Here is a 25031-nt window from a genome sequence, read left to right as displayed (position 1 = left end):
CAAGGTTGTGGGTTCAATCCGCGCGGCCAGAGCATATACAAAAATCAACCAATTAATGCATAAATGAGTGGAACAGCAAATTGGTGTTTCTCTCTCCCTTCCTCTCTTTCTAAAATCACTCAATCAATTTTTTAAAAAAAGAGAGTTCCTTAAAAAACACAACAAAAAGTCAGAACAGTTATTTCTAGCACTTAAATCTCAGATGAACTCTGAAAATCATTTACAAAAATAGATTCTTAAACTTATACAAAGTATAAAACTAAAGACTATGAAAGCCAGTATATGCATACTTGGAAACACTACTTGCAAAACAAGAAACAGTTGAGAATTACATTTAAAGAATATTTAAAGTTCTTCCCTAACATATTGATTTCTTATTCAGTTCAGATATTTTATCAGACTAAGATATACATTTAATAAAACATAAACCAACTTAAGAGTATATTGCTTTACACAGTTCCCATAAATTAATGGTCATTTAATTCCTAATATATAATATAATTCACAGGTGGTTACACCTCTGGAAGCAAACTTTCAAGGAAATTCACCATATGGTAGAAGACCAAATCTTAACTTTTACCCCTGAATTAAATCCAAGTGTAGTATTCTTTGTAAAAGATAAGATTTGGAATTTCTTTTGATATAATTGATTTTTCATTCCTTTATACAACACTCAGTAAGTATTTATTGAGCATGTACCATGTGCCAAACACAGCACTATTTGTACTAGGAGACACAGACAACAAAAATAAACAGCAACAAATTACTTAACATTAAAGACCTCCACTTATTAACATAGAGGAAAGATATTGACTAGGAGTTGTGCTAAGTGTTTTTAGTATGCATCTCATTGAATCTTGTCAACAACCCCATATAATATATACAAGTGTAACCCATTGTACAGGTGAAGAAACTGGCTCATGGAAACTCCGTAACTTATGAAGAGCACCCAGGTAGTGAATAGCAGGCTCCAGAACAGAGCCATCGTCTGGCTTCAGGCCTATGTTGTGACAGTCCACCACAAGCTTCCTGGTGCTGCATCTCAGGGAAGACACAGTGAACTCTGGGGACAGGAGGGAGCTGTTGTTGTTTCAAGTGCATTTCTAAATCAGCTTTTCTCAGCCAGTTCTGGCAGGGAGAAAAGTATAGCATAAAGAAGTATACTATTGGCAGGCCCGTGGGGCAGGTCCAAAGGTATGAAAGAGAATGGCATACTTGCCAAAATGCTGGTAGTATGAAGAGTGTCTAGCGTGGAATATGAGGGTGCATAGTCTGTAAAGGGCATTGTGTACTTTCTAGATTTTATCCTTTAGGGAGGTATTAATGTGGAGCAGGAATGGATTGGCTGGGGCCTTGAAGAATTTTAAGCAGGGAGTGAATGATCAGACTCGTGGTTTTAAAGGTAATTCTGGCAAAGAAGCATGGAAGAAGGTGAATGGGGGTGGGTGGGTAAGGGCAGTTGCTGGTGGTGGTAGTGATTGTGGGGAACCCGGAGGCAGAGAACCCAATGCCTTGTTCTTCATGAGAGATGATTAGGCCACAAGAGACCAGAAGCTATCTTAAGAGAATAGAAGTGGTAGATCTGAGACATACCTTAAAATTTTGCTGCCCAGTTGAATGTGGAGAGGAAAGGAAGTGAATGAGAAGAATCTAGATGAGATCATCCTCAAATTTTTGAATTAGGGGGGTGAAGGGACTATCTCTGGAAGGAGGAACAGTTGGGAATGAGGAAGTAATGAGTTCAGTATTAGATGTGATGAGCTTGAGGTGACTGTGGGCCATTCCATTGGGAGATGGTCAAGAGGCAGCTGGAAATATCTGGGTTGTCACTATTTTATTTATAGTTCCATCCAAGAACCACCCTTTACCCTTTATCTTTACTCAGCCTGTCCTATCAGTCTCCAGGGCCTGCTAATTTTACCTCCTTAATATTTCTTTAATTCCCACTTAAGTCTCTGGATTCATCATTTGGATTAGTGTGTGCAAAGCCAAATAACTGTGAATACCTTAGTGTCTCTACAAGGCCCTTTAAAATCAGATCATCTTCAGTTTTCTCTTTTTTGACATCAGTTCACATAGAGCCTGCACTCCAACAACACTGAAGCAGCTGTAGTTCCCAAGAGATGATGCTCTCTTGCCTGTGTCCAAGAACATAGAAACATTTCCAAAACCAACCCCCATCCCTGGCTATACACTTCCTAGAGGCAATGATGAGTAAGATAGGGCTGACCTTCCAGAAACACCTAGTTGACATCAGAAAATTGTGGTTCAGTTGTCATATTTATGCCCCTTTTTTGAGATTTGCTGACAGCAAAAATCCAGGTACCAGGATGTTCATTTAAATTAAGTGGAGAATCCTATCACAGAGAATCTAGATGGTTCATGTGCTCATGCTTTTTTTTTAACAGCTGAAGTTCTGGTTCTTTTTTTTTAAAAAATTATTTATTTATTTTTAGAGAGGGAGGAAGGGGGAGAGAAACATCAATTTGTTATTCCACTTATTTATGCATTCATTGGTTGATTCTTGTATGTGTCCTGACCCGGGATTGAACCCACAACCTTGGCATATGGGGATGATTCTCTAACCAACTGAGCTACCTGGCCAAGGCCTGTATTCAACTTGTTTTATTCTGAGAATCCAGGCATCATTGTTAGGTACAAAAATTGTTTGGTAGTCTGCTGTCACAAATAACTATTAAGTATGCGTATATCAATTTCTCTTAAACTAGCCTGTACCTCACTGCTGTAGTAGATCAAGTGTATGAAGAAACCAGTAGCTGTGGGATTGGAATTAGTGAAAATGTGAGAGTAGTTCTATCATGTATGCCATAAGTAGGTCCTATATGTGAAAGTTAAAATAGCTTGTTTTATTATGGCGAAAACTACAAGTAAGCAAAACAAAATTTATAATAAAATAATCTGCTGAACTCAGAATTCTAAAAGTATTGGCTGTAGATTGGATAACCTGTAATTGCTTTATTACCATCAAATACATAGAAAGTGAAATAAGTTATAAACAGAAACAGACTTTAAATTTTTATTTGGTAAAGGCAACATTTTATTTAGTACTGACAAAAAAAAGTTTATGATTTACTTCTTGTTTAAAGTAACCAGTTCAGAATAAGACAAAATTATCCCAGATAACTGTTTATGTTAAAAACGGGCCAAGAGTTTGAACTGTGATTGTCCCCAAAATTGGATAAACATATATTCTTTCTAGACTTCTTTGGAAAACCCCTCTGCTGATTCAATGAAGACAAAACAAAGGTAAACAGCGTGTACAACCCAAATCTTGCTTAAGAGTGACTTCTCTTCAGGCCTACTAACCGGTGACAGGAGCACATTTATCTTTTTTCTGGTTGCCTAGGGTTTGTTCATCCCCGAGCCTAAGAGAAAGAAATAGAGTGCAGGGCCTAGGATCTTGTGCCCTGGCATCCATCATAATGCAACTGAATTCTTGTTTGTTGAAGGTAAACTACTCAATGGCTTTGTGCCTCAGTTTCTCTATCTGTATAATGGGGGTTACCGAAGGATTAAGTTAGATTATATAGACCTTGGAGCAGCGCCTTGCTTATATAGGAAGCCCTCAACATTTGTTACGTCAAGAGTTTCCCTCGGTGCCCTCTTGGCCGGTCTTTCTAAATATAAGCAAAATAAATATAAATGGCATCAGACCGTAAGGGGGTAGGGCCACGTGATCCCTCCATGAAAACCACTTGTAGGGGCCTTCAGAGAACTAGCAATAAGGGTGGCAGAGGAAGGGCAAGCGCGCGGGCATTCCGGGCGGCTGGCGGGCTCCTGGGGCACTCGCGCGGCGGGGGCGGCGGCGGCGGCGGGGGCGGCGGCGCCTCGGGGCCGGTGAATCATCCGACAGACACCGGGAGCCGCGGCAGCGGAAAGCAGCGCTGAAAAATGGCTGAAGCGGGCACGGGCTTTCTGGAGCAGCTCAAGTCCTGCATAGTTTGGTCTTGGACTTATCTCTGGACCGTGTGGTTCTTTATCGTGCTTTTCCTGGTCTACATCCTGCGGGTGCCCTTGAAAATCAACGACAATTTGAGCACAGGTAAGGCCGGGGCCGCCGGCCCGCCCCTCCCCCACCCCGGAAAGTTAGCGCAACTCGCGCGGGGCCGCGGCGGCGGCGGGAGCGGACTACCGGGCGCGCGCTCGGGCCGCCCCGGGGCCCATGCTTCGGCGGGCGGTGGCCACCCACTGAGGTCGCCACGCCTCTGGCGGCCGGGCTGGCCCGAGGGGCGTTTTGGGGCGACCGGCCGCCTTCCCGTCCCCGCGACCCCAAGGAGGAGGCGCCACGCGTAGGCCGCGGGGCGGACCCAGCAGGCGGCGACGGCACCTTGGCCCGAACCGCCCTCCTCACGGGTGCTCGTCGGCGGGCGACGGAGGGCGACGAGTGTGGGGAGCGGGGGAGCCCTCGCGGACGCCCCCTCGGTGTCTGCGTGTGAATGCCGAGGTTCCTCAAACCGCGTCCTTCCTCGCAAGCTCTCGGCCGTGAGCGCCGACGGTCCGACGTGTAGTCGGGTTAGGCGCCCTGTCCCCACGCCGGCGGGACTCGGCCGTCCGGGGACGTCCCTGGGGTGCTGACCGTGGTGCCCGGCAGCGGAGCCCACGAAAGGCCTGTCCCCGGACCCTGGCCGGGACGGCCGCGGCGTGCGCCCTCCATTCGCCCAAATTCGGGCCCCTTGAGTTTGGGGGGTGGGGGCGTCTCTTAGTAGACCAGGAGCGGGATTCCCGTCGGTACTGGTAAGGGTGTGGATGACGTGTCAGGTTACCCAGCGAAATGCGAAGGGACGAAAGAGAGAAGGGAAACCAGGGATTTAGGGTGCTTCTCGGTCATCTATTTTCCTTTCTTCTCCCTGCCTGCATAAAGCTCTGGTAACTAGTTAGGCCCCGCATGTCTCATATCCACGGTCGCAAGTACAGAAAGTAAATAGAATAGGATCTTAATAAAGTTGCAGTCAGCCAACCGAGTCATTAAAAAACAGCCAGAAAGAAAACTCACACCAACAGTAACTACAGAGACAGTTCAGACACGTAAAATATATTTTGCAGGAAGGGTTACAATCCTTCGTGAAGTCTGGAAATAGTTGTGGGACTAGATAGACTTTGTATTTGTTTTTTTAATTTCACAATACTTTGGGAAATTCTTATAGTCCTGAATATATGTATATGTAGTACCTATGTATATGTCTGTGTATATGTTTATTTTCTACCTATTGTGTGATTTTTGTACTCTGGGAGTCCAAGTCTGGAAATGCATTTTCCTGTGTGGTGCTAACTGCAGTGACACACTTTTTAGAATACTAGAGATGATGTACTCATTTTGTTAGTACTGTGCTTTTAAATATAAACCTCAGACGTCTTCATTACTTTAACTTGAACTTATGTTCATATTTACATTAGTTTCATAGTATTCCTTGGGTTAGTACCCTTGCTGAGCAGATAGGATTCTGCACCCTAGAATCACTTTTACCATTTTGGTAGCCACTGCTCAGCCCTTGGATTCAGTCATCCCATAGACCATGGCTTTCTGACTTTTTATCTTTTAGAGTGGCTGCTTGTCACAGTACTATCTTCCTTGCTTTATGTAAATGTATCTCTTCTAGTCCCAAAGTCCTATAATTTTAAGGAGTTGTTTGAATATATGTAGTAAGGGAATCATATTTATTGGCAAGTGGGTTTGATTTATTTCCTCCAAAATAAGCTATTGTAGGATTTTTAATATGTGAATGTTTCTCATTTAAAATTTTATTTCAAAACACACATTTGTATACTACATGTTCTTAAAGTAGGTTAAATAATCATCCATGTGTGTATATGCATGCATGTGCCCATAAATGCTACATACCAACACTATGCAGAACAGGCAAAAAGCAAAGTACATGTTGGGAATGTGTGTAGTTTTTAAGGAAGAAATTATAGGGTCTTCTTACAGCAACTTTAGGTCTAGCATTTTTCACGAATACCTTTGTTAATTGGAATAGGTTCATTTCTCATTTGAGCTTATAAGAAAATATGAACAGGCCATCTGGGTTGAATCTCATCAGACACATGATAGAAGGAGACTGAGGCTGTTTTCCCCAGTGATGCTGGACTTCCAGTTTCAGTTTGGTTTTATGCACATATTAGTCATAAAGGAAGGTAAAAGGAGAAGCACACTGAGAGCAGCTACCTTTGCTATTTCTATGACAAGTAGAGGGAGAGGTGGACATTGGACTCTCCCATGGTGGAACTTGTTCTTGCAGGGAGATTTAAAGGGGTTCTAATGGGATTATTTTGCCGTTCCTAACCCCTGTGGTGCTCACTCTTCCTGTGAGGTGAAGGCAAGTGTCTCTGGAGAGGCAGCTGAGTCTAGAGCTGCTTTTAGGGAGCTGTGGGTGATGCAGGTCTTCTTCCTCAGGAAAGCTGAGGACACTGCTGCAAGGAGGTAGATCCATAAGGCAGCCAGGAGCCAGGGTTTCCATCTTCCTTGACACAGGCCCAGCTCTGCTCTTGGAGGGTCTTGGAATCTGGTAAAAATGTGCCTGAGTTTTGGATATCTACTTGGCTTGTTTTTCTCAGTGTCTTGATCACTGATGGCATCTTTAATGTTTCTGACCTCATTTGATCATATTTTGTGGTAAATATACTAAACCCATTTAAAAAAATTTCTCAAATGCCTCCTATGCATAGGACATTGTGACAGTTGCTATAATGGGAAAGATAATACAAGTTTGTAAAACTCAGGCTAAATAAAGAGTTTACAATGTGAGTACAACCTCTCATAATGCAAAGAGGAGCAGGGCAAGGCCATGGGAACTTTTTTTGAACTGAGCCTTGGAGGATGAGGAGACTTCCACAGTTGTGAGTTGGGGACACAGAGGATGATGGGCCTCCCAGACAAATGTGTGAAAGTGCAGGTCAGATTCAGAGAACTGTGAATCATGTGGGATTTAAAACAATAAAGGAAAAGGACTTTATTGAATAACGACACCTTTGCAGTTTTCCCAGCATGTGTATTTTTCCAAGTAAAAAGGTTCTTTTCAAGCTGTGCCTTAGTTTCATTGTTCTCCTTCTCTACTCCCACCATCTGGATGTGCTTTACCTTCACTGCATTGAGCTTCCATTTAGGTTAGGGATAGAGTTCAGACAGTTCCACAGTATTTGTTAGATCACACAGGGAAAACTTCATAGAGGCAACCAAATCTTATAATGAAAAATGAATTTTAAGAAGGAAAGTGGAAAAAGCAGACAATTTAGGAATAGCATGTACTGGTTTAGCTTTGATAATTGCTTTTTTGATGCTCTGCTCTTGAGTTGGATAGGAGAGTGTTAAAATAGTTTTATGATTTACTGAAAATACAATGAACTTTTAACAAGATTTAAAAAACTATCTGAATTATATTATTACTTGTCTGTTTTCAAGGGAATTGACATCCTGAAACAGTGCTTTTCCGGAAGGGCAGAAAATTACTAAATAGGAGTAGCTATACAGGATATTATTCAAGAAAAACAATATAATAGGTTAGTTTAAAAAATAGTGCCTTAACTTACTTTAAACTGTGATATTGATAGCACTTTCTCATCTAATGTTCTGAGATATTAGCTGCTGAATTTAAAACACTTTGCATGATAACGTCTTTTCTTAAAATGTGCACTTTTGCTATTTTTGTACCATGCAACTTAAGTGATCTTTTAATTCTTTTTCTTTTTTCTGGAAAGCAGGTTTTCAAAAATCTTTGAAATCCTGTTTAATTCCTTTTGGAAAACAAATGTAATAGCTGACCTAGGCTTGGTGTTGTCTGTATTATAAAACATTTTTTTTGTGTGTGTGTCATTTAAGGTGACAAATACAGATGCAAAATTCTCATATTACTGAACTGAAATGATACATAACTTTAGGTGCAGCTCAGTTTTGAGTATTCTCATATTGGAAATAGTTGCTCTGAATTTAATTAACACTGGACTACTTATCTGTAAGACCTGCTTTCAGTTTACCTGCTTCTTTTGCCACTGCTGTGCTGTTTAAGTTTTGTTTGTTTTTTAAAATATATGTTTGTTGATTTCAGAGAGAGGAAAGGAGAGGGAGAGAGAGATAGAAACATCAATGACGAGAGAGTCATTGATCGAGCCCACAACCCGGGCATGTGTCCTGACCGAGAATTGAACCCTGGTTGCCTGGATCCTAGGTTGACTGTCAACTGCTGAGCCACGCCCTGCTGGGCCTATTTAAAATCTTTGTCCATCAGTAAATCCCACCCATTCTTCAAGGACTACCTTGCATGCTGCCTTCTGATTGTTTCAATTGAAAGAAATATTTCTTCCAACTTTTATAGTGCATTATCTGAGAGGCATGTTGACTATTTTTACCTTGCATTGTGTATAAGAATGTGTGTCAATGTTTGTGTATAGGTCTCTCTTTCTGTTTACATGTTTCATAGCTTCTACTGGACCAGTTTTTTGTTTCCCAGTACAATTCCTTGTACATAGTAGTTCCTTACTCGATTTATTGATTCATTCACTTGATAAATGAACCTTCAAGTTATTGTGTACCCAGTAAGAAGGGTTAGGAACACTGGAATTGATTGGACACATTACTGGGAATGGGCATCATCTGAGTTTTCAGCTTTAGGTTGAAGTCTAAAGCTGTCATAGAAACTTAAAAATATTTTTGGATTGGTTATGTGCATCTAATTCATAGTGGTCCAGTGTATGAACACACAAAAGGACAATTTTCTGATTAATGTAAACTTTGAGTTGATATATCCCAGACATTTTAGTTGCTCTATTTTTGGAGACGTTTTTGTCAGCCATTAATGAAGCAATCTGAATGATGCTTTTTTCTCAGACCGTTGGTTTCCATACATGTACAGTGCTAGCTTTGTATTCCTTAAGGTTCTTTCGAGCTCTAGGATTCTCTTTCATTGTCTTGGGATAAAGTTCATTGAGTGCAGAGTATAGAACCAAGCAAATTCATGAACTTAATAAGTTTTTTCCAGTTTGGACTCTATTCTTAGTGAAGACAACTCCAGATTTCATGTGGCTTCCTATCTCAAAAATAAAATCCATCCCGGTTGGGCGTGGCTCAGCTATTGAATATCCAGAAGATCGAGGTTCAGTTCCCGGTCAGGGCACATGCCTGGGTTGCGGGCTTGATCCCCAGTGTGGGATGTGCAGGAGGCAGCCGATCAATGACTCATCATTGATGTTTCTCTCTCTCTCTCTCTGAAATCAGTAAAGATATATTTAAAAAAAAAATCCCAATATATTACCCTGGCTTACAAAGTCTGATGATCTGACCCCTTTCCACCCCTTCTATCTGAATTTCTATCATTCTTCGTCCAGGTACTAGCTCCTGGACATGTGATTTCTCTCTTATTCTTAAGCATGTCTTGCTTGGCCGTATCACTTTTACACTAGGGATTTCCTCCACCACAGTGCTTTTCTACTTGATTTTTGCAGGACAGTCTTAGTAGTCACATCTCTGCTTAAATTACATTAACTTCTTTCGAGGGGTTTTCCCTCATGATCCAATCTAAAGTGACCATCCAGCCCAGCCCGTGTGGCTCAGTGGTTGAACATTCACCCGGGAACCAAGAAGTCACCGGTTTGATTCGCAGTCAAGGCATGTGCCCTGGTTGCAGGCTCGATCCCCAGAAGGGGGTGTGCAGGAGGCAGCCAATTGATGATGTCTTTCTCTCATTGATGTTTTCTATCTCTCTATCCCTCTCCCTTTCTCTCTCTCTAAAAATCAATAAAAACATTTTACAAAATGACCAACCCTGGCCGCTTTGGCTTACTGGTTAGAGCATCAGTTTGCAGACTGAAGGGTCCTGGGTTTGATTCTGGCCAAGGGCACATACTTCGGTTGCAGGCTTATCCCTGGCCTCAGTCGGGGCGTGTGCGGGAGGCAACCAATTGATGTGTCTTCCTCACATTTATGTTTCTCTCTCTCTCTCTCTCTCTTTTTCTCTTCTGCTCCCTATGAAAAACAATGGAAAAAATATCCCCAAGTGAGGATAAAAAAATAAAATAAAATAAAATAACCATCCAGTCATTGTAATATCACCAGATTTGAATTCTCTGCATAGCACTGAGCATGGTTTGATATATTTCTTGTTTGTTTATTTATTTGTTGCAGGGGTCAGGTGATCAGACTTTGTAAGCCAGGATAATAGTTGTCCCCATGTGACTGTAAACTCATTTGAGAATAGGGACCTCATTTGTCTTGTTTTGCCTGCCTTATTGTGTATCCCCAGGGTCTTGAACAATGAGTATTTGGACCTAACAGGTACTCAGTATGTATTTGTTGAATGAATTAAAAACTATATCAGGTGGTTGTAGTGACTCAGCAGTAATACCATTCATTAGGAAATGATTTTGAAATCTATAATGTAGTCATTTCTTATGAGATTGAGAATTGTGTTTACTGACTCTAAATTATAAAGATTACCCTGAAATGTTTACTGATGTTCCAGAATATTAATATGCTTTGATCCATTCTTTAGCAGTAGAATTTAAGGAAGACTTATCCTTCTGGTTCCTATTGTAAATTAAATTTAATATAAAGAATGTTGAATAAAAAATTGATTGCATTGGAAGACAGTTTGTGTCGCATAACCTGGAACTTCAAAAATTGGTAGCACATTTACTACATTTACCATAAAAAATTTGCAGTTAAGTATCTCATATTAATCTTAAGGATGGAGTTTGGGGTTCTACCAATGTGGAAGCAGTTTTTGTCTTTGGGGAAGGATGGGGTAATAGAAGAAAGATTTGGCTGGGAAAATTTTCAGAACAGTATTGGCAGGCATTATGAAACTTAACACACAGAAACATAATTTGAAGTGTTTAGAAATATTTAAGCACAATTTCAGGTTCATGTATTTGCACATCCCTTCCCTAACTTATAGAAACCATTTCTAGGTTTATATGAGAAGCCAGAGTGAAAATAGTTTTAGAATTATGGAAATTTGCTTTATTGCTAATTTTACTGGAGTATTTCTTTCTTGAAAGAATGAAATACTGCCTGGCCGGTGTGGCTCAGTGATTGAGCATAGACCAATGAACCAGGAGGTCATGGTTCAGTTTCCGGATGCGGGCTCTATCCCCAGTAGGAGGCGTGCAGGAGGCAGCTGATCAATGACTCATCATTGATGTTTCTGTCTCTCTCCCTCTCCCTTCCTCTCTCTGAAATCAATAAAAACATATTAAAAAAAAAAAAGAAATACCCATCTGTGATGAGATGAAAAGGAGCATTGGATTTAGAAGATTTGAGGTCAAATCCCAGTTTGTAATCTGTTGGGTAACTTTGGATAGATTATTTTATGAGACTCTTTCCTCATTTATATGATGAGGATGATAATCTCTTTCATAGTTTTATTTGAACTCTAAGTGAGATAACTTTTAGCATTAAGTCCCGAGCATAGCACATAAATAATATCAGCATCCATTTATTGTGTACCTGGTTGTTCTAGTCCATTTTGTTGACTCTGAACTGTTTCTTTCATCCACTGGTTTGTTTATTCATTCATTTAGAAAAGCAGGTACCTGGAAAATTGAAGTTACATCATTCCTGTTAATTTTTATTGGGACACACAATCTCATGTCAGTTGTATTCTGCCCAATTTCTGTACTTGTTTTCTGTGTTGAACAATTTGTGTTCCCTAATATACTGCCAAGTTCACTAATGCTTCCAAGTATATTTTGCTCCCTATGAGCAAGGATCATGCCTGGTTGAAATTAGATCCTAAAAATAAGATCCAGCATAAATCTGTAGATTAGAATTAGGAAGGATGAAGAATTAACAATTGAGTTCTTACATGAGCCAGGCATCGTGCTGCCTGCTTTATCACTGATTGTTAGGCTCCCTGGGCTTGTCCATAAGTCAGTTTGTATCCCATATAAACAACTATATAGCTGATAGTTTCTTGTGGAATAAAAATTGTTCAAAGCAAAGCTAGTAACTGTTATAATACTAGTAATTCTATTAAAGGAAGCAATACAAATGAACACAATAAAACATGTATTTCAATGGGAAAGCAACTTAATTTATGAATGAGAATTGAAAAGTTGGTGGAGATTTTTGGATGAGACTATTTCCTTGGTATTCCCAGAAGAGTTTGAGAGCGGGGATTAGGACTTTTTCAGAAATTTTTTGTATTTCTATCATGTGGTCATTATTCAGTGATGATACATGAAAAGAGGAATGCATGGATTGATTACTGTGGGTGTTTTTAAGGCTTTCCAAGATTGATAGCACTGGTGGTCCTTATTTTACTTCACCACCTAAGGTTTTTCTTTCCCTTGATTCAGAGGATTATTGTTAATACTCAGCACTCAAGGCTGGGCTTATTATTTGGCTCACAGCTGAAACTCAGAGATAAAGGATACTTCTGAGGTAGCTGGGGCAAGAGTTTGAAGACAAAGGGAGAAAAAAAGTGTTCCTGTGTATTAAGAGAAGAAATTCAGAGCAGGAAAACACTGTGGGGAAGAAGGGATATATGGTATACGCATGACTGGTCAGGTGGATCCGGACACCTTAGTGATTGTCTCGATGTGGGACCGGAATGCAATTAATAGAAGGTAAACAACTGGACAAATACTACTTCAGGAGTGTTCATCCTTCTTAAATAAACTGTAATAGGCATCACCCTGGGCATTCTACGAATATTTGTGTGGTTGAAATAGTTGCCTTTGACTTTTCAGCTTGATGAATAATGGCTCCCTTGACTGGAATGCAGCTTCATAGGAGATGGTAAAATGAATCAGACAGTCCTTTGTAGACTGTGAACTACTATTTAAATCCAAGACGTAACAGCTTGTTTCTGTAGAACTTTGTACTGTAAGGGCTTTGTCTCTCTCGTCATGAAATGACAGGTTAAAATACATAGTGGGATCTCATTTATCCTGGATATCCTTTCTAAAGAATATCCAAAAATGCATTAAATAGGATAATGGATTGTTTGTAACCATACTACTGAACATCTGTTTGTTGTAAACATGAAAGACTATCTCCCAATATCCTTTTTCTATTTGAGATGTCATTGTAAAGATATCTATAAAAGGTTTTGAGTTTCCCGCAAGAGAGGAGATATGTAATGAAATTCATTTTTGATATTACAGTGGAGCAAGATAGTTGCCCATGTGTTACTGTTACCAGTCCTTCCAATGTAGGCATTTCTGCATTACCTACTGTGCTAAAATAAGAAAATGACAGGCTCAGTTAGCTCTAGAAGTTTTTCATATTAGCTGTTTCTGAGGCCAGGTCACTGTTTAATTGCTGTTATGAAATGTCTCAGCAAAATAAGGCAACATTTACCTGAGAGAGTATTTTCCCCCCCTCTGAATTTTAGGAAACCAAAAGTATACTGGTTATAAGCATACTCTTTGTTTAAGTTGACCTCCAAATCTAAATACAGAATCTTGGTTGTCAGTCTTTATGAAATTTTGAGCAAGCCTATAGAGGATTTTAAAGGAATCTCTTAGGTGAGTGAGGAAGGAAGTCTTTTTTTTTTCAAACTAAAAAAGCTTACCGGGTCAGTGTGGCTCAGTGGTTGAGCATCGACCCATGAACCAAGAGGTCGTCACCTGTTCCATTCCTGTTCAGGGCACATGCCCGGGTTGCGGCTTGATCCCCAGTAAGGGGTGTGGGGGAGGCAGCCTATTGATGATGTTTCTCATCATTGATGTTTCTAGCTCTATCCCTCTCCCTCCTTCTCTAAAAATCAATAAAAAATTAATAAATAAATAAAAAAGCTTAACAATGTAAAATAGCACAATCAGTTGAAACATTCTGAGGCATAAAATAGTCTTTAAAAAAAAGTGGCTTTTAAAAATAAGCAGTTTGGATTTATGTGTGATCTTGAGTTAGGTGGTGTTTTATGGTTTGTGTTGTTTTCAAGTCAGTTGTAATAGCATTCTAAAGTGTTATTTGATTAGCAATAGGTAACAGTTCTTCCTTCTGTTAAGTTTTTCCAGATTCTAGTTTCTTCTTGGGAATAAGAGAATGAAATTTACTTCTTTAACAAATGGATCTTTTTCATTTAGTTGATAGGTACTGTTTATTGAGCATTATTAATAGAACTAATAAAGTAATGCTCTTCAGGTGTTCTTCATTTTATTACACCCACTTGATTCAATTGGTTTTTTTCTGTGACATATATTTAGATTCCTCTAGTGTCACAAAATAAGACCTGGTGTGATCTGGTTTGTACTTTTTCCTTGGGCTCTGCTGGAGGGGGAGGGGAATTCCTATCCTCATTGATACATTTTATTTAAAATAAAACACAACAAATTGTACTTCTCTCAGCTCAGGCTCAAAGTACTTGACATTATGGGTTAGAGAGAAAAATTTTTCTTACCTTATTTGGCTCTTTTAGCAAAGAGAGTGCTTTAAATTGTTACATTTACATTTGAGAGATGAAGTATGAGAAGATAAATGATAGTTTTTAAATATTAGAAACTTCTCAGTTTTTCCCCCTCTAAATTGGAAGTTGTATATATGTATTATCACACTGTAAGTTTGAAAGTGTAATATAAAAAAATCTGATAGCAAATCCAATCAGTTGGAGAAAATCATTCTAAGAATCAACTTTTTCTTTCTTTTCCATTATTTGAACAGTCATATTCATGGAGGGAGAGTACAACATAACATCAGTTACATTTGAGCAACGATGCTGACAATTAGTTTTGGCTAGAAAAGTATTCCTAAAAATGTTTGATTTTTGCATGAAGTTATTTTTGATTGCTTGCCTATAGAAAATAATGTGACAGTATTTGGTAGTTTTTTAAAAACAAGGGACTTATAATTGTTTAAGCATTTTTAATTTTAACTATGAAAATATATGTGATGGAGAAGAATAATAAGACACTAAAAAAGATAAGACATGTTTCTATTCAGGATGGAGAGGATGGAAATTCAAAGCTTGCATGAAAACTCTCTAGCTTCTAAGAGAAAACAAAGATTTTTTATCGTTCAGTCAAGGGGAAAACTTAAATAATATTAGTGGATATAGTGATTAGCAGGCTGGGACTAGCCAGGGAAATGGAATTATGTAACAATTAATCATCACAGGTGTCACAGGCAATCACTTTTTCCCCTGCCATGTCTTGAACATTATGGCCACCCATTATTTCATGTCTAGTTCACTTTCTAGGAATAAACATGATATAGAAGTATAATGTAAAGTCATTTTTAATGTATATTTTTCTGTTAGTAATGCCTGAAAAAACAAAAGAAGATATAAAAATATTTAGACATTGAGATATCTTAATAGATTACACTGCTTTGTTGCAATCGTTTATTATTTTGATAAGATTTTATATTTAGTATAAAACATGCTATTGATTTGTGAATGTTATTGATATTTAGCTTTATAGAAATCTCTTTTTTGCATTGCCTAGCAACCCAGAGGTAGCAAAGTGGCAGCTAGACAGTGTCAGTCCTTTCAAATAGTTTTACTTACTGGAGACTTTACATAGTGTAGGCAAAGTTCACATATCCTTCCAGGCAGGAAGCCCAACTGCATTGTGAAATGACATTATTTTTATTTTGCATTTAAATGAAAACTGTTCTTTCCCAGTCCTGGCACACTGCTTTTATCCCTCTTTTCATAGAGGTGTCAATGAACAAGTATCCATTGCTTCTTGCAGCACAATGTTGTATCTCCATGATTCTCTGTCCTAGTTTTCTTACCACAGGATATAGTAAGTTATCAAAAATGGAATGATAAAATTCTCAAGTCAATAAAAATTGATGTACCATATGTTACTTTAGAAATAAGATGGTTATTAGTAAATCAAACCATCCATGATGTGATAAAGTGTTATAAAATATCAAGGGATTCATTTTGCTATTTGTGAGTTTCTATAATTTCTACTTCCTTTTTTTGTACTGATCACAAGGTAGCAAATAAACCTGGATTTCTCAGGCTGTCCTCAGATGGAGGTGTAAGATCAAGGATATGTTGGTATGGATAAATAGTAACAATTGTCAGCCAGAATGGTCCAGCAGGGCTCCAGTGTCCCTAGTGACAGCTAGTAATTAATTCCTACTTCTGAATGTTCTAGTTGCACTGTTGTCACTGTCCCATCTTCCCCTCTCACTGGTTCCTGTTGTTGAGGACATTAAAGAGTGGCTTTGGTCAGGCAGCCTGTACTAGCCATCGTCCCAGGGGCAGGTCTGGAGGTCTAGCTGGTTCAGTCAGTGTTCTGGGAGTCCCATGGGGCCTTTCTTTCTGTTAATTGTATTTAGCCTTGCCACTCCTGAATTACTGACTGCAGTAAAATGTGTTGGTGCCCTTACACATTTTAGCACAAGGTCATTGTGGGTTCAAGTCACTTACCATTTCTGTGATCTTAACACGAGCTACTTTAAAAAAAAAAAAATCTTTATTGGTTTCAGAGAGAGGAAGGGAGAGTGGGAGAGAGAGATAGAAACATCAATGATGAGAGAGTCATTGATCAGCTGCCTCCTGCACGCCCTCCTACTGGAGGTGGAGCCCGAAACCTGGGTATGTGCCCTGACCGGGAATCGAACCGTGATCTCCTGGATCAGAGGTGGATGCTCAGCCACTGAGCCATGCTGGCTGCGCAACACTAGCTACTTTATATCTATAACTGAGGATAATAGGATTGTTAGGAGGATTAAAGGAGATGAGTAAAGCCTCAGCACGGCGCTTGGCACAATCAAAGTGCTGAATACATTTTAGACGTTTAGTTGTAGTTAACTGTTGCTACTACTATAATATTGACCTTGTTCTATAACTATCAGTGCCTGAACTCAATCAGCATTTTCTTTTGAGTCAGCCTCTAGACTGGTAGTTCAGTTACTTACCTATTTGTCCTCTGTATGTTTTCTGTTTCCCTTCAATTTTGAGGAGAAATTTGTAACAATAGCAATAGGAGCTCCATTCCTGGTCAAAATGGATAAACTTTTTATTATATCTATATCTTAACTTTACTCCTTAACTCTTTGTACTCTTTATATCCATTTCCATAGTTTTTCTGCAATGCTTACACCTCATGGGTAATTTCAAAGCCAAATTCACTCGACTGTTCCCAGATCTTGTGCTTATTGATATGTTGCGCTATAGAAAAGGATGTTTTGTGTTGACTCTCTAGTCTCTTGCCATTAAATAATACATTTATTGACTAATACTGTTAGCAACTTGCAGTACATGGGGTGGGTGTAGAGGAATAGAAGGATAACCAAGTTGTGGTCCTTTCCTCAATTACTTGGTGTAGAGAGGGAAAGAGGAACAACCAACACGAATCCAAAAATAAAATGACTACAGTACAAAGGACCAAACAAGGGGATGAGAGAAACCTTTACATTCATGTTGGTAGTTACTGAGTTCAACCTTGGTCACAGAACCCCCAGGTTAGAAGAACTGCATTAGCGAAGGAGTATCAGACTGCTTGATGACTTCAGAAGAGGCAAGTGTGACTGAAGGGAGGCTGAAAAAGGGAGAAAAGCGAGAATCTGTTGGGGTTAAATTGGAGTTCATTCCGAAGGATTAAAAAAATTTGAAAAAATTCTAATTATGATATATTTTACCTATATAGAAAAGGACAGGAATATAATGGGGTGATCTACTATCCATATGTAAACATTATTTATGTTAACATTTTGCCATAAGTATTCATATAGCTTTTCCTCTCTTTTTACTATAAACTGTATAAATTATATTTGGTAGAACACTTTTAGATTTACAGAAAAATTATTGATAGTATATAGATTTCCTATATAACTCACACCCAGTTTCCCTTATGATTTATATCTTATATTTGTATGATATATTTGTTAGCATTAATGAACCAATATCAATACGTTATTATTAACTGAAGTGCATACTTTACTCAGTTTTTCTCAAATGTCCTTTTATGTTCCAGGATTCCATCCAGGATACCACATTATATTTAGTAGTCATGTCTCCTTATATTTTTCTTGGATGTGACAGTTTTTCATAATTTTCTCATTTTTGATGACCCTGACAGTTTAAGGATCACTGGTTAGATATTTTGTGGACTGTCTCTTAATTGGGATTTGTCTTTTTTTCCTCATGATTTTTCTGGGATTATGGGTTTTGGGGAGGAAGACCACAGAAGTAAAATGCCATATCAAGTGTAGAAACTATTAACTTGACTTACCACTGTTGATATTGACCTTGATTACGTGGCTGAGGTAAGGTAGTGTTTGTCAAATTCTACACTGTTATTTTACTCCCCTCTACCTTTTAAACATTGTACTCTTAGAATGGAAGTTACTTTGCACAGTCCACAAGAGTTTGCTTCTTTTTGTGGAAATAAATGAAGACCACTCAAATAAGAATAAGTAAAGGCTATTTATTCAGAACTTGTATAGCAAGTCAACATTACTTGTTTTTTCAGAAACTCAAAGGCAAGCAGAGAAGGAGCAAAGCTTGACAAATGAAAATAGGGAAGGCTTCAGATATGCCCTGATTGGAGGCTGTGGCATGGGGAAGCTGGAGGTGGGCAACTAGAAGCAGGACATCCTATGTCATTGGTTAGGGCGGCATATTTGGCTTTTTTTTGGTTGATCCTAAAGTTAGAAGTGGGGACAAAAATTAGGGAAACTCTCAGTTATTGATCAATTCGTGACTGTTTGCTCTGATTGCTATGGAAGTTGTGGTTTGACTTTCAGGACTGGTGTTACAGGCTGTGGATCAGACTTCTATTTTTTTCTATGGTTTGGTCGTTGCCTGTTTGTATGGTCAGTCCCTCACCCGCCTTCAGGGCGGAGTATCTATAGCAATAATTTGGAATTCTCCTGCATTAATTTGTTTCTTTATTTCAGTATGGAATCCATGATATTTGTTTTCTTTTTTTTGGTTATAATCCAATACTGGAATACTGGTTTATTATTTTGTTCTTCATACTGCTTTATTTATTTTGTTGCTTATATTATTCCAGTTGTGGCCATTGGGAGCTCTTTCTGTTGGTTCCTGCGTCCCTTTAACATATCCCCATCATGGTCGGATTTTTTTGGTTTGTTTTTGAGTACTTTCCTTTGTAGCATGACAAGATGCTCCAGACTCATCTTGTATATTTCCTGCCCCATCCTCATCCTTTGTTAAAAAAATAAAAACTCTTATGCATACAGGTAAAGCTGTACCATAATCCTTTCCCCCCATTCCCTCTCTGTTGGTAACTATTTTCCTGAAGTTGGTACTGTTCCCTTGTATTTAATGTATTCACAAGTAATATGTAATAATTTTCATGAGTTTAAAAAATTTACTTGACTGGACTACTCCACATACCTTTTTGCAATTTGTTTGTTATTGGACATTATGTTTATGAGATTTTTTCATGTTGTAGATCCATTTAATTTATTTTAATTGTGTAGAATTCCATTGTGTGAATATACCCTGGCATATCCATCTTACAACAAACAAACAATGAGCTGCATAGACCTCCTTCTACTTGTGTTCTATTTATCTAGGGAAGGGGTTATCAATGGTGGGGACGAATTAGGGAAAGCTTGGAAATGTGGGGGGGGGGCATTTTTTTTTGTTATCACATGATTGGCATTGAGAGGTTGAGGACAAGAAGTGCTTGATGATCTAATGTATGCATTTGCCTCTGTCACACGTAAATTTTAAATATCCCTTCTTAGGTATTCATATAGGTAAAAATTCTGTTTATAATGATCTGACTCTAGAACCTTCATTCTGCATATAAACTAAAGTATTTTTGCCATGGCTTTAGCATATACTATTGCTTTTAAGAATTCAAACAACCATGTAAACTGACTGAAGACTGCTTTGTTCAGAATTTTACCAAGAATTGTTCACTGTTTGGAAACTCATACCTCAAGAGCAATACCATTCACACTGTCTGAGTCATTAATACAACACACTATATCAGCCTGTATTTGTAGGTTTTGCATTCATGCTGATGCTATGTGGGTGCATGTGTCTTTACTTCATTAAGTCTTCTAACAAAATCATGAATACATTTGCGTTCTGTCTCCTATTGCATTATTTTAAACAGGGCCAGGACTAGGTAGGGTAAGGCAAGTGAGATGCTTAGGTGCAAAATTTAAGGATATACTTTTAGAGTCCTGCAAGTGGAGCTTCAATACGTGCACAACTTTGCCTCCTTAAATTTTGCATCTTAGACAACTTGCTTGCCTCATCCTAGTCCTGATTAAAAATTAATGTTCTGTTTGTTTCTTCTTGATATGATTGTTAGGACATTCGGTTAATTAAGAGTAGATAGATTATTGTTTGTTACAGGATAGAAAGGGTGTTTAACATTATTTGTTATAAAAAGGAAGTGTTAGATCTGATTGGGCTGAGAACCACTCCTTTAGGTCACATACTTGGAAATCTCCATTTCTGGGCCATATGAGCATCTTCAACTTGATTGGATATTGCCAGATTACTTTACAGATGACTGTACTAGTCAGTGATTGCTGCAGTAATGCAACATAAAACAAAACCAACCAAACAAAAATGCTTTGAAACACAGTGGCTTAAAAAAATAAGTATTTATTTTTCCCTTTCCATCTGTGGGTTGATTACAACTCAAATGAGCTAGGCAGCATTCCAAACTCTGGATTCTGGATTCTGGATTCTATTCTGTAGCTGCAGGTTGGGTTAAGGTTGGTTTTATGTCTCCTCCACATCTTTCATGCTCTTGGACAAACAACTACCCATTCTTCTCATGGTGAGTGGGAAGAGCAAAAAGAAGCCAAGTAGAAATACATAAAGCTTCATGTGGGCCATATGTAGAATTTCTGCCCACCTTCCATTGGCCCAGAGCAAGTCACATGGCCATGCCCAACATCTGTAGGGGTAGAGAAATATACTGTTCATTCTAATGGGTGGTACTACAAAGTCATCTGGCAAATATGTGGATTATAATTCTAATAAAGGGAGAGTGTAAAGAATTGTGAACAATGAATGATTCAGTTTACCACTATGGTGTATGCAAGCTACTATTTCTTAACATCTTTGCCAAATCTTTACCATTTTTGCTAGTTTGATGAGTGTTAAATGATGTATTATTATTTTAATTTGCATTTCCAATTTATACATCTAGTGAAAATATTTACTATATACTTGTTTGAAAGGATTAATTTCTCCTCTTATATAAACTATGAGAATAAGACTTTTTGTGATGAAAACAAAAATTTGGAATCTGAGATTATGATAGTTATAATTAGATACAAGCTTTAGCTACCAACTAATTTCTGTTTTTCTTTTGTTTACATGTTCAATATTCTGAGGAACAGTAAAAAAGTCTAGACTCTTTTGGAAAGGCCCTTTTAGTTTTAACATTCTGATTCTGTGGACATGATGCATTCACAATTTTCTTTCCACTCTGTAATCTAAGTCTTTTGAACCCATTTAGTAGGTAAGGTATAAGCTCTGTATTCCAAACAACTGGTTTGAAAATATAACTGTATTCCAAAATATGCAGATGTTGTAAGTTTCAATAAATGGATTTCTGGTATGTTTGGGAAGAGACCTTCTTGTTTATTAGCAGTCCTATGATGTAGAGGCAGTTCTTGTGGGAGAACTCCATTCAGGTGAGAGAGGGGTGGGAAGGAAGAAAGGCACACATGGAGCTTCTGCCTTGTAAATATAATCTCATTTATGCTAGATCAGACTGGTTAGTCCCAGAATGATGGTGTGTGTGTGTGTGTGTGTGTGTGTGTATGTATATACACACACATATTAATCTTTACCAGAGGATATTTTACTTTCTTAAAAAAATTTATCTTTATTGTTGAAAGTATTACAGATGTTACCCTTCCTCCCCACCAATGATCCCCTCCACCCCGAATTCCTCCCCCACCCCCAGACCTTCCCCACACTATTGTCTGTGTCCAAGGGTTATGCATATATTCATATAAGTTCTTTAGTTAATCTCTTCCTACCCACTCCCCTACTCCCGCCTTCCCTGTGAGATTTGTCAGTCTGTTCCATGCTTCTATGTCTCTGGATCTGTTTTGTTCATCAGTTTATTTTGTTCATTAGACTCCACATATGAGTGAGATCATGTGATACATGTCTTTCTCTTTTGCTTACCATGCTGTCCCAAATGGTAAGAGATCCTTCTTTTTTATAGTTGCATAGTATTCCAGTATAAATGTACCATAGTTTTTTTATCCACTTATCTACTGATGGGCACTTAGGCTGTTTTCATATCTTAGCTATTGTAAATTGCACTGCTGTGAACATAGGGATGCATAATTCTTTCTGATTGGTGTTTTGGGTTTCTTAGGATGTATTCCTAGAAGTGGGATCACTGGGTCAAATGGCAGTTCCATATTTAATTTTTTGAGGAACAAGCTGTTTTGATTACAGCGGCTTTGTAGTATAACTTGATACCTGATATTGTAATCCCTCCAACTTTGTTCTTCTTTCTCAAGATTGCTGTGTCTATTCAGGGACTTTTTTGGAATATTTGTTCTAGATCTGTGAACTATGCCATTGGTATTTTAATATGGATTGCATTGAATTTACAGATTGCTTTGGATAGTATGCATATTTTAATGATGTTAATTCTTCCAATCCATGAACATTGTCATTTCTTCCACTTGTTTATATCTTCTGAGGATATTTTTCCATTGCTTTTCAGAGAGAGTGGAAGGGAGAGAGAAAGAGAAAGATCGATGTGAGAGAGACACATCAATTGGTTGTCTCCTGCATGCACCCCACCATGGCTGGGGATCAAGCCTGCAACCGAGGTAAGTGCCCTTTACCAGAATCGAACCCAAGACCCTTCAGTCCTTAAGCCGACACTCTAACCACTGAGCCAAACTGGCTAGGGTGAGAATGATGGTGTTTTTAAAGAAGCACAGGGCATACAAACAAGAATAAAAAGATGGTTGGGAAGGAATTTCATTCTACAGTATATTGTATCTTGAAGGAGATACAGTTCACAACCCCAATGCATTTCTGGTATCCCCTTTGTCTCCTATTTTTCCTATTTCACCGCCCTCTGTAATTTTTTCTCCTGTGCCAGTCAGCTGGGCTTTTACCTTTATTGCTTAATTTCAGGTATTGATTTAACCTCTTTCCAATTAAGCCTTTCCCTTCTGACTGCTCTCTCAGGTCCCCTCTTGTTTCTCAGGTCTAGTCCTTCTTTGCCCATTTTTAAAATTCTGCATCACAAAAAGCCTAGAAACCATGGAGTAAAAGAGTCAGTCTCTTGGATTGGTGGGTGTGGTGGAGTGAATGTCTGGGTAGAGTATCTGTTTGAAATCTTTTTGGCAGGCTGTGGACAGGGTGATCACATCTATACCACATGCTAACATTAACAGCTTTTGTGATGTCACACAAGGAAGAAAACGCTGGATTTTGGCTCTAGGAGTATGTCCAGTTCTTCCTGGTACCCAGCAGTTACTGGTCAGGAGAGCCATCCTTCAGAAAGAAGAATATGGGTGAGAGTTCAGTATATATAGAACAGCATGTGTCTTTCCGGGGAAGTAGAGGCTGCTTTCTGATCTGCAGGAGTAAGCTTTTTAGATGCCTCTAGATTTCCTTTTTCCTGGAGGTGCCAACTTACACAGAGGTTAGTGAGGATGAATCCTATTTCTGATGTCCTAGAGTCCAGCATCTTGAAAGGCAACAGAGGAGACCAAATATAGAATTCATTAGTTAGAGCCTAGAAGAAGATGTTGACTAGAACTTTATATAAGGATTTTTGAGTTGGAGAATTGTTGCTGGAAGAGATAGGGTACTGTTTTAATAAAGGTTTCAGCAGGAAACAGATCATATATTCACATTGTTAATTGAGAAGAATTTAAGATGTGGGGAGGATGATAATAAAGGATAATTTATTAATAAAATAAGAGAGCTAGTACCAGCAGGGTACCATTACCATCTTAGGTCAGAAGGGACTAGGCAGAGCTGCTCCCATGCATAGATGCTCTCCTCACCCTGCTTTGGGTCTCTATGCTGCCTCTATCCCCTACTATATGTCACCACACCAACATAGAAGCCCTACCTTTCTTGGCTGTACCTGTGACTCTAACTGAATTATTTAGGAAGGGAAAGAGAAGAGGTGGACCTGCCTTTATGATTGTCCCACATACCTTCTTCTTTTTTAAAGATCTTTATTGTTGAAAGTATTACAGAAGTCCCCCTTTTTGCCCCATTGACCCCCTCCGCCCCACACCAGGACTCCCCACCCCACACCCACAGGCCTTCACTGCACTATTGTCTGTATTCATGGGTTATGCATATATGCATATAAGTTCTTTGGTTAATCTCTTCCCGCCACCTCCTGCCCCTCTTCCCTCTGAAATACATCAGTCTGTCGCATGCTTCAGTGTCTCTGAGTCTGTTTCGTTCGTCAATTTATTTTGTTCTTTAGTGTCTTAAAGAAGACCCTTCAACATTTCATGTAATACTTGTTTGGTGGTGATGAACTCCTTTAGCTTTTTCTTGCCTGTGACCTTCAATTCTAAATGATAGCTTTGCTTGGTAGAGTAATCTTGGTTTTAGGCCTTTACTTGTCATCACTTTGAATATTTCTTGCCACTCCCTTCTGACCTGCAAAGTTTCTGTTGAGAAATCAGCTGACAGTTGTATGGGTGCTCTTGTAGGTAACTAATTGCTTTTCTCTTGCTGCTTTTAAGATTCTTTCATTGTCGTTAACCTCTGGCATTTTAATTATAATGTATCTTAGTTTGGGTCTCTTTGGGTTCCTCTTGTTTGGGACTCTCTGCACTTCCTGGACTTGTAAGTCTTTTTCTTTCACCAGGTAAGGGAATTTTTTTGTCATTATTTTTTCAAATAGGTCTTCAATTTCTTGCTCCCTTTCTTCTCCTTCGGGTATCCCCACGATGCAAATATTGGTATACTTGAAGTTGTCCCAGAGGCTCCTTATACTATCTTCATATTTTTGGATCTTTTTTTCTTTTTGCTCTGCTTAATGAGTGTGTTTTGCTTGCTCATATTTCAAATTACTGATTCGATTCTCAGAATCCCCTACTCTACTTTTGATTCCCTGTAAATTATTCTTCATTTCAGTTAGTATATTCTTCATTTCTGACTGGT

At 38.8% G+C, this 25031-nt stretch overlaps 1 protein-coding gene across 6 annotated transcripts in view; it reads left to right on the top strand.

The window, feature by feature from the left end:
• Positions 1 to 3817: 3817 nt before the first annotated feature.
• The window catches only part of ST7 (suppression of tumorigenicity 7), a 333226-nt gene continuing 312012 nt past the window's right edge, over positions 3818 to 25031 (top strand). For 4 of the 6 annotated variants that reach the window (XM_081147743.1, XM_081147742.1, XM_081147748.1 and 1 more), the window contains exon 1: positions 3818 to 4063. In XM_081147743.1, coding sequence (XP_081003869.1) covers positions 3913 to 4063 — 151 coding nt within the window. In that variant the 5' untranslated portion in view covers positions 3818 to 3912. The remainder of the gene's footprint in view (positions 4064 to 25031) is intronic. The other 2 variants (XM_081147750.1, XM_081147746.1) reach the window with 2 other exon arrangements.

The sequence above is a fragment of the Miniopterus schreibersii genome (assembly GCF_964146895.1).
Source record: "Miniopterus schreibersii genome assembly, chromosome: 9".
NCBI classification, from domain to species: domain Eukaryota; kingdom Metazoa; phylum Chordata; class Mammalia; order Chiroptera; family Miniopteridae; genus Miniopterus; species Miniopterus schreibersii.
The sequence above is the reverse complement of the archived record's forward strand: the minus strand, read 5'-3'. Positions and strand labels throughout refer to the sequence as shown.